The sequence below is a fragment of the Hyperoodon ampullatus genome, assembly GCF_949752795.1.
Source record: "Hyperoodon ampullatus genome assembly, chromosome: 17".
Classification (NCBI taxonomy): Eukaryota; Metazoa; Chordata; class Mammalia; order Artiodactyla; family Ziphiidae; genus Hyperoodon; species Hyperoodon ampullatus.
In genome coordinates, this window is record NC_136930.1 from 17660422 (window position 1) to 17678758 (window position 18337).

The 18337-nt window shown below is 41.9% G+C and overlaps 1 protein-coding gene across 1 annotated transcript in view; it reads right to left on the minus strand.

Moving 5' to 3' along the window:
• Nucleotides 1–908: 908 nt before the first annotated feature.
• Nucleotides 909–18337, minus strand: part of JPH1 (junctophilin 1) — a gene marked incomplete at both ends in the record, with an annotated part of 77029 nt that continues 59600 nt past the window's right edge. The window contains 3 exons of the mRNA XM_079722816.1: nucleotides 909–954; nucleotides 1458–1504; nucleotides 8063–8703. Coding sequence (XP_079578942.1) covers nucleotides 909–954; nucleotides 1458–1504; nucleotides 8063–8703 — 734 coding nt within the window. The remainder of the gene's footprint in view (nucleotides 955–1457; nucleotides 1505–8062; nucleotides 8704–18337) is intronic.

Below are 18337 nucleotides of genomic sequence, written 5' to 3' on the forward strand. Positions count from 1 at the left end.
CAATTACAAAAGGACTTTGAAAAACATGAAAGGCGTAAAATTGAGAAGCACTGATTTTAACAAAGCTTTATGCTCTACCTGAATGTATTCAACAAAAATTTAAGTTTGGGGGAAAAAAAAAAAAAGAAGAGCAGTTATTAATAGCATCTTGCTTAACTTTCATGGGAATTAACATAGCTACTGACAAGATTTTATTTGGTTGGTAAAGTACGTCAGCAGTGAAACTGAATCCTTTAAACACCGATTACTGCAATCCATGCAACATTTTGACTATACTTCTTAGAATTCTCTTGCCTTTCAGCTTTTAAAATTTAGCACCTCCTAAGTGCGTAAATAATTCATCTCAGTAGTGTTAAAAATGTTTAAAGTTAAGTTATTTTTAGGTAGGTGTAATGCCTTCAAATTGCTAAATTTTAAATAGCCTTTTACAGGTTTAGGAAGACTAAACGACATGAAGAATGATGTATTGCTATCAAAATAAACACATTTTCTCTAGCATTCTGTTGTTTCTTTTCCTTGAGATGCGACACGTGTGCTTCAGCCAGCCGGGACCGCATGTTGTAGATGACTATACATCGGATTTAAATAAACAGCAGAAATGAACATAATCGTGCACAAGCCAACGAAACCTTCTCTCCCGGGACGTTTCAGGGGATGAGAAAGCAGCAGGTCATGGCATAAGACTGGTGAGTGATGCTGCTACCTACTTCTTCTAATGAGACAGGAGTGAATGCTGGAACCACGGCCACAGCAACACAATCCTCCGACCACGTTCCTCGGGCAGTCGTTTGTTTCCCCAGCTCCCTACTGGAACCGTCAGATGGTAAAATAGTAAGGCAGCTGTTGACTTCCATCAAAAAAAAAAAAAAAAATGCAGCTCCATACATTTCCAGTTTAGTCACACTCTGCTAGGACAGATGGAGTAGCCAATGCCAAGAACTTCGCCGGATGGGGCTGCTTCAGCAGATTTTAAAAAAGAATGATTATTAAGTTTTGCTCTCCAACATGGCTGCTTGCTTCAGCTCCCAGAGGACCCCAAAGCATTCCCAGGGGGACCAAACGGGTCCTCCGGCTGAATTTCCCAAATTTCATCTCTCTCTCTCTCTCTCTCTGGTGATCCCATCCTAATTCCAAGCCTCCTTCCCTGTGTCTGAGTCTGAGTGGGGTGTGCCATTTAAAGGGCTGATGACACCACCGCAGAGAACTGTGGGCTAACACCACTAGTTGTCATGACTTCACTGAAGGGTCAAAACAGTTATATCACTGAGTAACTATGTTGAATCACATTCAGGCACAGCCCAGATTAAAGTGAAGGACAATACGTAGTTAAAAAAAAAATGTAAATTTGAATATGGGAGAAAAAATGTTATATATTGTGATTTTATAGAGAAATTAAGGCTATTCTTACCTTTCCTAATTCCAATCAAGTTAGAAAGTGAACAAAAAGAATGGCCAACCCGATATTCAACAGCATGACGAGGACGATCATGATTGAATTAGGGCCCTGGAAACGAAATAGAACAAAACAAGTGTCACTTTTCCATGTTAATAGCAGTAGATAAATGAGCTCACAAAACCAATTACCAAAAATATTAAAAAAGACCCAACACAGTTGCAGTAAATAAGATATGAAGAATGACAGCAGTTCCCAAAGGTATAAACTAAAAATAGCCATAGGCTGCATTCAAATGGAGCCATCTCTGAGCTTTCACTTAAAGATGAATCCAGGCTTGATTAAACCTAAAAAACGACTTAAAAAATAATCGACTTCACCTCGAAACACTGGGCAGCAGTCTGGGTGAGACACAGCTCACCATAAAGGGTTTAAAAACTGATGGGAATTAGATACGCATTTTTGTTAAGGTGTAAGGCGTGGGATAAGGAAGAATCATTTCCTCATAAAGGCAGTTAGAACGGGAGAGTGAAATCTGCAGAACAATGAGGCTGCTCTGGAAAAGTTTAGGGAAAACTCAAAATGAGGTTCTCTGACTCTTGCTTTTCCTGGTTTTCTTTTTGGATACTATCCCTTCCTTAAGGTAAAAGCTGCAAGTGGGTAATTGAGCCCTTTCAGAAATTACTGTGCAGGTCTAATTTTTAGACCTTCCTCTGCTTAAAGCCACAACATTTCAGAAATCAGGTTACATTTTAACAAATCACAGAGTCCTACTTTGCCAAATACTGCTGTAATAAATAGCCCAAGGAACCCAAAATTTACTTGTTTTTTTAAAAAAAAACAAAGAAACCTTATATGACCCATCTTTTTAGATCTGCCTGTGCTCGGCCATCTTTATTACAAAGACGATCTTGGTATTTACTATTAAAAGAGTGTCTAATTCTTAAGTAGCATTGAAAGTGTTCTAAAACTTGCCATATAAGAGAGGTTGGGTTGGTAGTTTTATTCTCATTCTACAGATGAGGAAACAGTTGTACTATATCTGACTATCCAATGAGACTACAGTGAAACTGGGTCAGGGTCCTCAAATGTCGTATTGATGTGATTTTTTTTTGCGGGGAGGGGTGGGCAAGTGAGTCAGGGAGACTGGAACTGCCACTGGTCCAGTGCTGGTCACCTCGCAGGACCTAGGGCTTGAGTCTCATATCCTTCAAGGATACCTCCCCTTTCTGGATGAGGTCACAACCTCCTTGCTAGAGGTCAGAGTACCCTAACGCTTCACACTTTATTGTCGTTTCTTGTTAACTGCCATCTTTCCCCCTAGACTGAGTTCCACAGGGGCACTGCCTTGTTCACCACTCTATACCCACACATAAGGGCTGCCCAATTCATCCAGGCAACCAATATTTAATGAAAACCAATCTTTTGGTACGTTTCCAAGTGCTATGGAGGTGGTGGTTGAACTGATATATTCACTGTATTAAATGAGGAACAGGGTGATTAATAAAATCAGGGTGTGAGAGAGGAGGAATAAAAATGGGTGCCCTTGATGTAGGGACTGTTAGGAAGAAGAAAAAGCCTAGTTCCTAAACCCCAAGTAAATGGGAGGAAAACAAACACTTAATTCTTCACGGTGACTATTAGTTCCATTTTACAAAGCTCCGAGGGGGTAAGTGTCTTGCCCAAGGTTACTCAAGCCAGTTTGAACAAATTAGAACTGGGATTAAACTTTAGTCTGTTCACTTCAGAGCTACATCCTCTTTTTATCTCTATTAAACCCACAGACCTTAGTTTAGAAATAATTTCCCATCAACTTCTTTAAAATGGCATTTTCATCTACATCCTACGATACTGTAGTATCAGAAAAACATCAAATCTTGAAAATGACCAATGGTTCTTTTTAGTATAGTTGTGTTCTAAACCTATGTAACTCCTCAATTATGGTTAACTTAGAACATATAAATAATGTAGGAAACTCTTATAACTCAGAAAATAATTGAGATGATCTTTCAACATTATTACTCAGCATGGAGATTAAGGAAATGCTGTTACTACACAAACTGATTAGATCTTGCTCATGAATGTGTTAAGAATTTTGGGATCGTCTCACCTCTTTTGGGTTAGTGGATTTCATTTCATAATTCCTAAAGACAGTGATATGAAAGAAGATGAGGAAAAGTAACAGGGTCAGAGCAATAAAATGTGGAGTTCAGTGACTTACACGGACCCTAGGAAAGCAGAATAATAGAGTACCTTCAGTAAAGCTACTTTCAAAGACTTAAGGTGTGCCTGGACCTTTAACTCCCATTTCATAAATCCTTATAAGGTTCTATGAATTCATCTAACCTTTTTGAATTGGTTAGTATTTTGGGCTTGTGTGTGTGTATATATTTATATACATACACTATTGAACATGTATTTCTCATATATATTCTAATATACGAATACATGTATATTTATCCTACTAGTATAGCTCCATTATATAAAGCTATTTTTAAAGATGACTCAGTGCAGATGAGGGTAAACCAGCAATAAAAGACTCAAACAGCAACCAGGTAAAAAAAAAAATTCTGGGATGCTATGTTTAATAGGCAGATACCAAGATGTGACCTCTGTGCTCTTCAGATACCTGGGCTGGGTACAGGGTGGAAAGCTTTAAGGTGAAGTCTCATAAATATGACTGTGGTGGCCAGTTGTAGCTTAAAATAGCAAAATGAAAAAAAAAAATCAGTCTTGATTTTCAAGACTGACTGGGACAGGTGTAATAAAAGAAGCTGTGGCAGGGCAAACTGCGAGTCTTGTCTGGAAGAAACTTTCAGGCAGTTAGAAAATAAAGTGCAGGAAGTCAAAATATGGAAAGAGGTTCTAACTCAAATTTTTTTTCTTCAAGATACTATTGCTCATTTACAATTGTGAAGAATTTTCTGAAGAGTTAGTAGTTTATGTTAAACCTCAAACTTCTCCAAAAACATGGAAAAAGCAAAGTTTAATTATATGTATTTATTGTGTGTGTGTGTGTGTTTCAAACCTGATCTAACAGGGATAGGGATGCCTTAGGTTTTACGACAATTCAGAAGAAAGGTCGGGTAAATCTCAAACTCTGAGGCTGATCGGTGTAATTGCTAAGAGAAAAGTGCAGGTAGTTTTCAGGTGCATGTAGTTTTCAGGAGTTGAGATTCCTAAAGAGAAGACGCCTCACTAGTCTATTTGATGATAAGGCTCTAAAGATACCTCTACTGCCTCCTAGCCACACTGCAAAATCCTACAAAAAATCCTGGCATCCCATAGAATGTGCTCTCCTGGGACTTGAGTCCACAGGAGTCACAGACTGGAGGGACGTTGCAGAGTGATCCTTGCCAGGGCTTCCCTTCCCCTAAGTGTCAGACTGTGTCCCGGAAGAGTCTCTGGATTTCTAGGAGATCAATATCCAGGGTGATCCTGAGGGTGGGTCAAAACCTACTGGAGTATTTATGAACTGTTTATGCTCCAACTAGTGTTTAGGCAAACTCAGTAAAGGTCAATGCTCTTTGAATACTTACTTTGTGCTAGGCACGGTCCTGCGAACTTTATAAACAAGTATCAACTCATTTAATCTTTACCACAACCCTTGATACAGGTACAGATGAAGAAATCGAGTCACAGAGCAGTCAAGAAACTTGCCTAAGGTCATCGAGCTGGTAAGTAACACAGCTGGGATGTGAACCTGTGAAGTCTGGCACCAGAGGCCATACCGCTAGCCACTAGCCTACACCGTCTCAGTAAGCTGGCTAACTAAAATTGTGCAGATTGTTTGGTCAGCCACCCTACACATGGTGCTGCTGACTCAAAGTGGATCTCTCACAGCTGCTCACAAAGGTGGGTTCAGTCTCCTTCCCCTCAAATGTCTGCTTTAGTGTGAACTCTTCCATGAATTTCCACATTGTTATTTGTAAACTTCTAACTTACACAGTGTCTTTTTACCTCGAAATTGTATGCAGTGCTCTTTTGTTTCAAAGGTCATTCACTGACTACCTTTAGGATGATTTTGTCACTTCCTAACTCTCTGTGAAGAAAACAGTTAGAAGGGGTGCGAGAGGCAGCTTTATGTTGTTAAGGAAGAGAAGGTTAATTGTGAAACTCTCTGCACGAAGGTGCCAACTCAGTCCTGCCTTCCAGCTCCCAAAAGAGGTGCAGAGCTGCTGGCCTCCCTTGGGGTGTTTAGGGGAACCCTAGAGACCGGCCTGCAGAGCTGCACGATGCTTGGCCAACTCCCAGAATCCGACTCTTCTGCACGTTCGTAAGACAGATGCTGTTTCTAAACAAGAAGGCTGTGAATTTACCAAATATAGCTATTAGTAACGTTTTACAGAAAGACTACTAGGTAACTCATCTGAGGAACACTGCCCCTTGGGGAGTTCTGGAAATCAACTGAACCCCACTACTGGGTGCCCAAAGGTATAAACGATAATAGCCTTGCATTGCTTGAATCTCCCCTTTGTAAATCAGGCAAACCAATACTAATACGTCTGTGAGGCTTTGTAATGCTGAAAGCCAAATGAGAAGTGAGTTATCACATTTAACAAATTCAGTAGTGATGATATTAGCACAGACAGTTATAATATCAGGATACTGACATACCAGTGTTAAAATATTTTAAAAGATGAATGCTCACTGAACAGTCTCAAAGTTATTGTTTTGAAAACCATTTACCTATGTGGAGGTTGACTCTCAGAAAGTTAACCATGTTAACCTGATTTATTTATATTTAGATAATTAAAATGGTGAGAATTTTAATAAGGTGGGAACCTGTGTTGATAGATATTAGCAAAATAAACCTAAGAAATTTCAAATATAAGTTAATTAAAAAATGAATTTCAATGTTTAACCCTATGAGTAGATAGAACAGTAAGAAAAATTTTTTCTTAAGGGTAAGAAACTGATGGATGTATTTTTGGCCAAAATATTAATCCACACCTTTATGCAAATACGTTTCTGAAATTACTAGTAAATACTGGGTCGGCTATGGCCTCCTCCCTAAATTACAATCTTTTCCAAAGGCATATGACTAGGTCTACAGATCAGTCAGCTTTTTATCAAAAATTACTTAGCTTCAGATTTTATAAATTCTACAGAATTTGATAAAATACTAATTCCTTTTATCATTAACTATGGGAAAGAAAAAGTTCTAGCTGCAAAGCCTGGCCATTAAATAAAATCCACACTATTTATGAGAATAATTCATAATAGCTAGAAAAGATGTTCTTTTGTCTAAAGATGCTGACCATTGTGGGTGCAGAGTCAAAAGGCAGGTTAAGGACTTAGCAAATGGCAGTGGAGCCCTCCTCCTGGTTAGAGCACAGGGGTGCAGGGGGGCCATGATTCCTTCCCAGCCCTCAGAATTAGCTATTGTTATGGACTATCCCCTGCCCCCAAATTCATCCACTGAAGCCCTAACCCCCAATGTGATAGTATTTTTGGAGGTGGGACCTTTGGGAGAGAATCAGGTCATGAGGGTGGAGCCCTCAGGATGGGATTAGTGCCCTTCCAAGAAGAGATGCCAGAGAGCTTGTTTTCTCTCAGTCCTGTGAGGACACAGGGAGAAGACGGCCTGTGTTCTATGGACCAGGAAGTACGTGGCTTCTCACCAGACACTGAATCTGCTGTTGCCTTGATCTTGGGACTCCTGAGCCTTCAGAACTGTGAGAAATAAATGTTTGCTGTTTAGACCACCCAGTCTAGGGTAGTTATAGCAGCCAGAGCTAATAAGACAGCTACCATGTAGTCCCTTTTTTTTTTTTTTTTTTTTTGGTGGTGCCTCACAGCTTGTGGGATCTTAGTTCCCTGACCAGGGATCAAACCCCAGCCCTCGGCAATGAAAGTGAAACAAGACGGAAGGGGGCAGGGCCCAACGTTTAAAAGAATGATACAGCCATAGTACATGACAAAGACTGGTTAGAACCAACTAGGTCCAAGATGGCAGAAGATTTGACTTCCAGAAGACCTTGAGCCTCATTATATGCTCATTGTAATATATTACCACATGCTAAATGCCACATCCACCAGCACCACGAGTTTTGAGGCCAACCATAAAAGGTCAAAAAGTGGGCAGTGACCCAATTCCTGGAAACCCCCGCCCCCTCCCCAAAAGTTAGAATAATCCTCCCACTCATTAGCCTATGAAATTACCAGCCCATAAAAATGAACCACCCCATAGATTTCGAAGCCTCTTGCCTTCCAAGATGGCCCACACTCTGTCTGTGGAGTATGTTTCTCTCTGAATTAAATCTATCACTTTGTCTCCGAATTCTTTCACAACAAAGAAAGAACCTTAAATCCACCAGGAACAAAAGTGCAGAGTCCTAACCACTGGACTGCCAGGGAATTCAACAGCTACCATGAAGCTCACCAAGAAGTGCTGGTAAAGGCTTGTGAAAGTGGAGCTGCAACAAGCTAGTCACGTCAGCCTACCTGCATGAAGCCTGAGGGTTGGCTGAGTGAGCACAGAGGAATTTCTGCCCGAGAGCCCATTGTGGCTCAAGCTACCAGTGCTAGGCTCTACCCTACACAGCCCGGTGCTCCCGGGGACTTTTGCTAGCCTAGGTGCAAATCGTCATCATCAAGGCGCAGATGCCCCACGCTGCCACCCAAAAGAACCGAAAGTGAGAGAAAAACACGTCTCGCACAACTTACCGAATTGGCTTCTTTTTCCAAAGAAGGGCACGAATCGTTGCTTGCTGGATTCTTTGGTGTAGCAAGTTCAGACTTCTTAGCTTTTGGCTCAGCTTTGCTTTCTTTGGCAACTGGTTTTGTCACAGATTTAGGGGGACTCCACTTGTTGGGCGATGGCTTGGGCACCAGCGCTGAGGAAGACTGGCTTGGCCCTTCCTCCTCCTCCACGTCCTCCGGAGGGTACTGGGGGGCGTTCAGTTTCACGTAGTAGCCGTGATACTGAGAGTGCAGCTCCCCGTTACTGGGGTTAGGGACGTGGTGACGGCCAGAGTACCTGGAGTGGGGCACAGCCGCTCCCACCTCCTTCGTGGGAGCCTTGGAGGTCAAGGGCTTATTGACGGTGGCCGTCACCTGCTCCTCAGCTGCACTCCTTTTGTCTTGGTTGAGTCTTGCCCCTGAGCTGGGATTCTGCTTCTTCACGGGCTTTGGGGAGGGAGAGCCGCCTTGTTTGGGACTGGCCTCGGGAGACCCTGGGGGTGTCGTGCCTTTGCGGTAAAAATGAGGAGATTCCTTTGGTGTAGGTGGCTTTTCCGGGACCTTTTCTTCTGGAGTTTCTTTAGCATCGACACCTTCCTGAAATCTCTGTTTGACATAATCTGGGCCTGGGGAGAAAGGGAAGGGAAGGGGATAAAACATAATAAGGCATAAAGGCTTGTTCCTCATGGCTACTCATACATTATTTGGCTAAATCAGCTTAGCCTTTTCTCTTTTTGTTTTAAACATATTTACGAGGCTTTGACTAAGCATAAGGACGTTTCATTCCCTGGGAGAAAAGATTATTTACTGATGAAAAGTTAATATATACCATTATTTACACTATTGTGATAGCCACAAAAGTTAAACAGTCCTGATTTTTGCTGCTGGTAGAATACAGAGGCAGAATTCATATGGACGGAGCACTGGAGACAGCACCATAATTAATCTGAACGTTCAAATTTACATGGTATAACTAAAATACAGAGTATACACTCATATATAAGAATAAACTGACTCGTATGTTTAATATGTAATATATCAGAACACTTAAATATATTAATGTTTAATAAAGTATCTACACTGTAGGTGGAGAACATGCAGATAACATATTTTTAATGACCCTTCATCAAAGGAGCATTGAAACTGCCTAGTTAGGAACAACTTCTGAGCTTTAGGTTACACTTTAGAAGATAACTTACTCGGAGTCCCTTCACAGCCTGGATTTGCATCAGCAGCGTTTCTGCAGGCATCAAAGTCAAGACAAGGCAGTTGTCTTTGGCTCTGTAGTCTCAGGATTTTTTTTTTTCTTTTTCTGAGTACTTTAGAATTGTGTAACAATCATACGTTATTTTCATAAATAGAAAAAAATTTCACTTAAGAAAAGGGACCCTGGTGCCATTGTTATTTTATGGGCAGATTTTGGGGGGAGTAAGGAGAATGTGCATCACAAGATGGTACCAGCAGTGAGCGCTTAAGGCCAGTGGTGCAGAAAAGGGCCTCTCTGGGGCCCTGAGACATGCCCCAAGGCAGTGCCCTTCTTTCTAGGCACTTCGTCCCTCAGCCCCTCCCCAGTAACCAGGTCCTGCGCATCCTTTGGCCACCACTTCACCCATTTTTCATCACAGGAGGTCAAGTCAAGGTCACACAGTCCAGCTGGCCCTCTTCTCTGCAAATGGGCAGGAGCTGACAATGTCAGCTCTGGAGTACCCAAGGAAGAAATCACCCACCGACTTGCTTACAGGAGCTGACCAGCTCTTGTCAACTCCAGAGCACTGCCTCTGTTCACTTCCCTACTCCCACCTCTCAGCCCAGAGGGGCTGAAGAACAATTATCCTTAAAATTGTTAAAAATACATACTGCCTCCATCAACAGATGAACGGATAAAGAAGAGGTTTTATACACACACACGTGGACTACTCAGACATAAAAAAGAATGAAATTTTCCCATGTGCAGCAACATGGATGGACTTGGAGGGCATTATGCTAAGTGAACAGAGAAAGACAAATACTGTATGGTGTCACTTATGGAATCTAAAAGATACAACCAACTAGGGAATATAACAAAAAAGCAGCAGACTCATAGATATACAGAGAACAAACTAGTGGGTACCAGTGGGGGAGGAGGGAGGGGTACTATAAGGTGGGGGAGTAGAACTACTGGGCATAGGATAGGCTCAAGGATGTACAACAAGGGGGGTATAGCCAATATCTTGTAATAACTGTACATAGAAAATAACCTTTAAAAATTGTGTAAAAATAGGGCTTCCCTGGTGGCGCAGTGGTTGAGAGTCCGCCTGCCGATGCAGGGGACGCAGGTTCATGCCCCGGTCCGGGAAGATCCCACATGCCGCGGAGCGGCTGGGCCCATGAGCCACAGCCGCTGAGCCTGCGCGTCCGGAGCCTGTGCTCCGCAATGGGAGAGGCCACAACAGCGAGAGGCCCGCGTACCGCAAAAAAAAAAAGTTGTGTAAAAAAAAAATTTCAAAAAGGTAAATAAAAAAATTACATACTACCGACTTGTAATTGCTCTTCCTATGATGGTCTGAATAATAATTTACTGTTGTGAGACTGCCATTTATTATACAAGGCATTTTCCAAAATGTAAAGCCTCACCAAAATCTTAGGAAGCAGGCAATATCCCGATTTTACTGATATGGAAACAGCTGTAGCAGCTGAAAAACCCGAAGTCACACAGCCCCTGTGTATCCTTAAGATAAAATATAATGCAACATGGAATATACTAAGCCCAGAAATGAGAATCCCCAAGGACCCACATTTGTAGCTTGTACTCAGGGCCAAAAGCATAAGAGCATTATCTCATATTCCATCCTCCAGAAGATAAAGCCAAACAGGGTTCAAATTTCCCAAACAGGTCAAGATTGCCGACAATTGAGATTTCCTTTTCTAAACTTGGTTAACTACCCCCTTTAAAAAAATTGGCAATTTTCTTTTACATCCTCCATCAAAAATGGCAGTATGAATTCTTGGCACAGAGATGTATCTCACTTGAGTGAAGAAAAAGAGGCAACTGCAATTATTCAAAAGGTGCTGTCTTTGTTTCTGGATTCTTCCTTGGCGTTGTGACGGGGACATACCACCAAGAGAAAGAAGCATCCGCAGCACCAGAAAGCGACACTCTCCATCAACAGGCTTGCCCCTACTTTCCAAAACCCATGAAGAACATTTATACTGGCCTTTCACGGAGAAGCCCCTCGTCTACACACAACCCCTCCTCTGCAGTGTGCTGTTTACATATTTTTCTCCCACTCCTCTACCCCAGACTGCATCAGAACTTGGTTTCATTTGTGCTTCCCTGTTATCCAATTTTAGAGCATCACTGAAATACCCATCTAGGCATGGTAGTAAGTGTTCCGTGCAAAGGTAATTATAGTCAAGACTCTTAGAGCCAATCATTTTTCATTTAAGCCACCTAACTCTGAAACACAAATTACGAAGTACTTTTAATGTCTTCAATCTAAGGGGTAAGTGCAAAAGTTAATTTTGAAACTCCTTCTCTCAAGATTAAGTCATATTAAAAGCTAACGTTTAAATACACACAACAGAAAAGAACGGGAAAAAATAATCTCTGGCAAACATGACTAGTTATACATTCTTGATGCTGGAAGGAGAAGACAGTCACTGAACCACAAGAAATAAAGCTGTCACAAAGCCTATGTGCTCCATTTTGAAAATGTGAGACCCTAACAGTGACGCTTACAAGTTCAGGATTTATCTGGGTAACCACTGGTCTCACCTGCGTTTACTGCAGAAAGCAGACTAGAAGCTGAAATGGGAGCTGCTTTGACAGATCCCAGCAAGTGACAGCTGCCAGCAAAGGATGAGACTGCTGAAACGCTAACAGCCACAAGAGATTGTTTACCTGGGAGGAAACTCAGGCAATTCAGTAATAGCGGGTCCAAAAAAAAAGAATTTTAAAAAAAGTGATATGCTTTAGTTCTCTGGAAAAAGAACACAGACTTACAATACCTGAATACAAAGCACAGTTTCAGATGCTCTTTGTAAAGAGCAAGTAGAACTCTGCCTACCTCTTAATTTATGCTATCATTAATAGGCCAAGCAGAGAATGATTTGGCCATTGGAGGATTTTCTAGTAACGGACTTATGAAGCTTTATTTTGGATTTCATTGAATGTATTTATTATGTTTATTAACTCTCAAATACTGGTCTAACCACTCCTTTAGATCTTTAGAAATCTCATGCACTGCTCCTCTGGACAGTTTTCCTGTCAGGAAAGGCATTTCTTGTGCCCATCTCCTAAGACATGGTTTTCAGGCGTATTCAATTCAGTTTTATTTACAGGGCTTCTGATGATATTCAAAATCTGTTGAGCTCAAAGAATTTACTAGCACCACCTTTCAGATGAAAAAATCCCTCCCAGCTTTATTATGGGTTAAAAATTGGCTGGATAAGGGAATGAAGGTGCTCCAAAGCAGTTGTTCCACATGTGCTGCCCATCAGAGGTACCTGGGGTGCGATTCCCAGAGGATTTAATAAGTATGAATCGAAGCCTAGAAATCTTGATGTTTAACAAATGCTCCAGGTAACTCTCATGTACCCAGTATTGGCATTTAAAAGCATGGCAAATTTGGGATTGACATGTAAACACTGCTATATTTAAAATAGAAAACCAGGGACTTCCCTGGTGGTGCAGTGGTTAAGAATCCACCTGCCAATGCAGGGGACATGGGTTCAATCCCTGGTCCAGGAAGATCCCACATGATGCAGAGCAACTAAGCCCATGAGCTCTACTAGAGCCTTCGCTCTAGAGCCCGCACGCCACAACTGCTGAAGCCTGTGTGCTCTAGGACCCGTGTGCTGCAACTACTGAACTCACGTGCTGCAACTACTAAAGCCTGCATGCCTAGAGCCTGTGCTCCGCGACAAGAGAAGCCACTGCAATGAGATGCCTGTGCACTGCAACGAAGAGTAGCCCCCGCTCAACACAACTAGAGAAAGCCTGTGCACAGCAACGAAGATGTAACGCAGCCAAAAATAAATAATAAAAAAATAATAAGAATTAAAATAAATAAAATAAAATAGATAACCAAGAAGAACCTACTGTATAGCACAAGGAACTCCGCTCAATATTCTGTAATAACCTAAACGGGTAAAGAATTTGAAAAAGAATAGATACATGTATATGTATAACTGAATCACTCTGCTGTACACCTGAAACTAACAACATTGTTAATCAACTATACTCCAATATAAAATAAAAATTAAAAATAAAATAAAAATAAATGAAAAAAAGCACCTGGGTGAGACCTTGAAATAAAGACTTCTGACTCAAAAAAAAAAAAAAAAAAATTAAAGTGTGGCAAAAAGTATGTTGACTAGAGGTAGACCCAACTCCAGCCTTCCTTACCTGCATCCAGCTGGAAATGGTTCCAACATGGTGTAGTCAACTGGGGACTGGCCAGCTAAATAAGGATATACACTTAGATTTTACAGAGTAAGATTAAGTACTTTTAAAACAAGATGTTTAGTATAATGCAGAGGGCAGAAGTTTTTCCTGGACAAGTTTCTTGGAAGGCACACGGTGTGACTACTACTTGTCTGTGTAGTAATGTGTGTCAGTGTTGCAATGCCAGCAGCATAAAGTTGATGAGATGCAGCAGTTCATTAAAAAGACTAGTCAGAATATCACCAAGGAGGGAAATTATGAGAAGTGTTGATAGTTGTTACAGTCAGTATTTTTGTCTGTGTTTACAGACAGTATTTCTAAATCCTAAGGGATTTTTTTTTCCCCTGGGGATTTGTATTGGGAAGAAGTCAGAGACGGGTCACCTGCTCACTGACATGCCACACAACACAAAACAACAACACTGAGCACGTGGCATGCACCCACGCGGAAAGGTTACGCGTTACAGCTGGCATGAACTGCGGATGGAAACAGCAGGGCGCTCAGCTAGTTCTTCATAGGTGAGCCTCAGGGCAACGGCTGTGGGCAGAGGAAGCACCACGAAGACTCCTCCAAACAAATGTCTACCAGGGCAGTGCTGATGGCAAATGCTTTGTAGCCACATCAGAAGTCATTAAATAGAAAGTAGGATTTTTCTACAGAGACTGCCCATCAGTAAAAGAAGACCAGATTGAAAGATTTTTTAAAAATTATATAACTGATAGCAGGATCCCTTTTATATTCTATGTGGAAAGAATGCCACATTCCCGTAGGACTTCAGAGTCCCATCGGTAACAATACCGCAGCTTCTAAGAACACAGCCACAGCACTCTTGTCTGCAAGCCGTGGGACACCCAGCCCAGGGCCCCTTGCACATGGTGGGCTTTCGATATACACGTGTGTGGAACGGGATACACTGGAATGCGTAAGTGGTAAGAATGACCAGCAAACCCATGAATTATTAATTTCACATCAACTCGTGGATTATTCAGTTTTCCTTTTTCTATGAAAAAAATTTATGCAGAATTTTGGGTCTGGAAAGGGAGTTTAGAAGGCATCTATTCCAGATGCTTCTTTCTTCTTAACCAAAAGTATTACATATTAATGATAGGCACAGACAATTCTTAAGACTTCTAATCCATACCAGAAGTGTGAGCTAAGTTAACACTGTCTCAAAATAATCTATACTAAAAGACTTCACTTTAAGTAATCAACACACTGTGTGTGTGTGTGTGTGTGTGTGTGTTACACCCTGTTTGTCTCCCTGCCCCTCACAAATTCGTATGTTGAAGCCCTAACCCCCAATGTGATGTTATTGGAGGTGTGGCCTTTGGGAGATAGCTTAGACTAGTTCACGAGGGTGAGACTCTCACGAGGGGCTTAATGCTCTTATGAAAAGAGGAAGAGACATCAGAGTTCTCTCTCTCCAGGTGCGTGCACTGGGGAAAGGCCATCTGTGAGCCAGGAAGATGGGCATCACCAGAACCCAACCATGCCGGCACCCTGATCTTGGACTTCCAGCCTCCAGAACCACGAAAAATAAATGTCTATTGTGTAAGCCACCCAGTTCATGGTACTTTGTTTTAGCAGCCCAAGCTGACTGATACACACGCTTAAACACAGAAAGACAAAGCTCGTTGAGGGTGCTGCCTAGGCCACCTGGCAAGAGGGCCGTAAGTAATACATTTACCACATTCTCTTTTTTAACCCATGACCAGTGACCCCCACAATGGACAAACATCGCTGAAAATTAAAAACAAAATAAGCATCTTGATGGAAAGCAAATTGAAACAGTGGGGAAATGAGCCATACATATAGTTTCCCAATCATTCTCCACCATGTCCAACTCCCCACTACCTCCTCAGTGATCATCCAAAGTCTCACCTCAGCTTTCCTGGCTTCAAAACCTGATTTCATCAGCACTTTGAAGTAGAGCCATCCCTTGGGGCAGACTCACATCACCAAAGCTCACAAGACTGATGGTTGACACCAGAAGACCAATTCATCAGTTTACAATGCGCAAGGTAAATGTCACAAAGGCCTGAGACTTGCACTGATAACCCCCAGTGCGTGCTCTCCCTGTTGGCAGACCTCCAAGAGAAGCTCAACGAAAATCAGAAGGTTAGTGGTGGATGTGGAATCAAGACAGAGGCATGAGATGAATCAAGTATCTAAAGCAACATCCTGAGCTAACCTGATGCATCCATTTCCTCACTCAGATGATCTTGTCAGGAAAGCCACAAACAGCTGGCAACAGTTCCCTGCATCCTTCCTTCCCCATAACAGAAACGTCCCTGCCAATGCAACTGCAATACTCCAAGGTTTTGGGCCATGGGTTTGCTCTCCTCTAGATAGCATTTGGATGGGGACTGCCTATTTTTGCCTCTGGGACTCTCTTTTCTATACTACTTCGGGTGACCAAGTCTTTAGAGGTTTCTATACACTCAGTCAGGTTACAAGGAAATCTTGCTATACTATAGCCATGCTATCACTTATGATCACTTTATACACTTCTGTGCAGTCTCATGGGCTCATTTTAACTCCCAGAGGGCAACCTCATTTCTAAGTTCTTGGGGGACAACTCACTGTGTCACTCATACTCATGGCAATTTAGGTTTCTGGGTACTATGCAATTATCTACGTACACATCCATACACATCCATTTATTTGTATGCTTTTTCTTATATGTTATGACTTAGCCCTTTGAGTGAGAAAGCCATTCTACATGGCTATGTTTTTTCTGTAGTTTTAAACTAAACTATAGAATGATACAGTTTTGAACTAAAAGTATAAGACTCAACTAAGATGGGAAATATCTGAAAATACCGCCAGCTCCTGAAAAGAGGTAACTTACTATGAAAGTGTTCGAAATGTAAGCTATGACAGACATCCTTTTTTCCCCAGGGTTCACAACTTCTGTAGAAGAAACATCCATTCCAAACGAAGGGAACATTTGTATCCGAGATATGTAAATTAAACAAGCAGCCGGACTCAGAAAAAGTACTTGAAAGCCCTTTCAGAAATGTCTATCTGATTTGATCACCCTGTAAATGCAGAGTGCAAAGCATGGGTTATGCTCCCGTGAGAAGATCAATACTCAGCACAGAAAAGGCTTTCTAAACAGTTGCCGAAGGTAGTGTTGGCTGCGGGTCAAAGGGGACTGCAGCCGCCCCTTAGCCCCTGTCTCAAACAGACCCCTTGTCATCTCGTGCTCCTGTGATACATTCATTACTGACAGACAGCTTGCTTGTGTGAAGCTGTTTTAGCTAAGAAAGGGTGGAATTACATTTTCCCACAATTTGTTTTCCCCCCTCAAATGCTTTCACATCATAAAAAGCTTTTAAAACCATTTCGCCTGGAAAATTGAGATGACCTCCCGTATCATTTACCTCTTGTTAACGCCTAATAGCAAGCCTCAGGGACCCTATTCCCCAACAGAATCAAGAAATGACCATCTTCAGACAACGGCAAGTGTGTTTGCTTCCAAAGCAGCTCAAGCCCAGGGCTGCTACGTGAAGCTGCACTTGTCTCCTGACTGCGGAGCTGCTCCCAAAAGCTTCACTGCTGGGGAGGAAAAAGATGAGCCCTCCTGGCTGGCTGAATCCCCTCCCCAGCTCTCACACCCTAGGACAGAGAGCTGCTAACGGGTATGAGTTTCCAGAAGAGCGTTTACTCCTACTGCGAAAAATGGAAAATTTCCCTTTCCTAATGAAATACACATACGTATTAAGTGATTTAAATCCCACCCAGAGGTTTAGAAAGGATGCACACAAAAGAAGCCGCCCATTATCACTGGTCACCCCCCTTGGAGCTGAACTAGTACAGAAGTCGCTCTGCGGTAACTCACTTGGCAACCGGACTGGGCCCCTCCCTAAGCTCTCCTCCTAAGAACGGAGTCTTGTTAACATGGCCTTTTACTGTCTTCATTCTTTGCAGGAAAAAAAAAAAAAAAATCCTGTCCTTTCCTTTTCATTCTCCCATCCTTTATTATAGCCCAGTTCCTAGCTTTTAGAATACATGGACACTTGGTCTTCTATTCACTGTGACTTACCTTGTTCATGTAGTCACACTAATGCCCTGTGGGTTCCAATATTATATCACCTTCACTGGAACCAAACAGGTATTGGACACATGGGTTGTGCAGGGTGTTACTTATCCAGGTTGATTAACAGAAACCAATGTGAAAAAGCTCTTTACCAAGACAATATAAACTTCGAAACTTAGAATTGAGAACATTTCTTTTAGTCTCTCTTGCCTAGAAATCTGTTGATCCTGCAAATCAACAGGAAGATACTGTTTCTAAAACAATGGAGAAACATATATAAAAAGGTGGCGACTGCCATTTTATTGACACCAGTCTATTAAAGAAAGGGATGGAAGCAGTCTACTAGGAGACCGCTAAGAAGTGAGTTAACTATTTAAACCCACTGTAAATATTTGTTTACTGCTATTTTATAACATCTGAGCCAGAGGATCTGGATTGATTTTCTCCTCTTAATCTGTGCAGATTCATCTGTCTTTAAGTGGTATATTTCTTTACATCCTAACCAAATTCCTTTGAGGTGTATTAAAAAAAAAAAGTCACAGTACTTACTGGCTCTTCTCTTACTGCTAATGTGATTGTTCCAGGTGCTTCTGATTTTGAGGTATCTGTTTTAGCACCTGAGATGGTCCCCAACACACTAACACAATTTCTTAAATACTTCTCTTTTAGATTCCTGTCTTGATTACCGCTATCAGCTCAAAGTCTGTTGCTGGGGGGTGGGCAGGCAGGAAGCGGGGGGGGAAAGGCACCGGGGAAGAAGCCACATCTCCAGCGCTAACACTCAGGCTCCAGG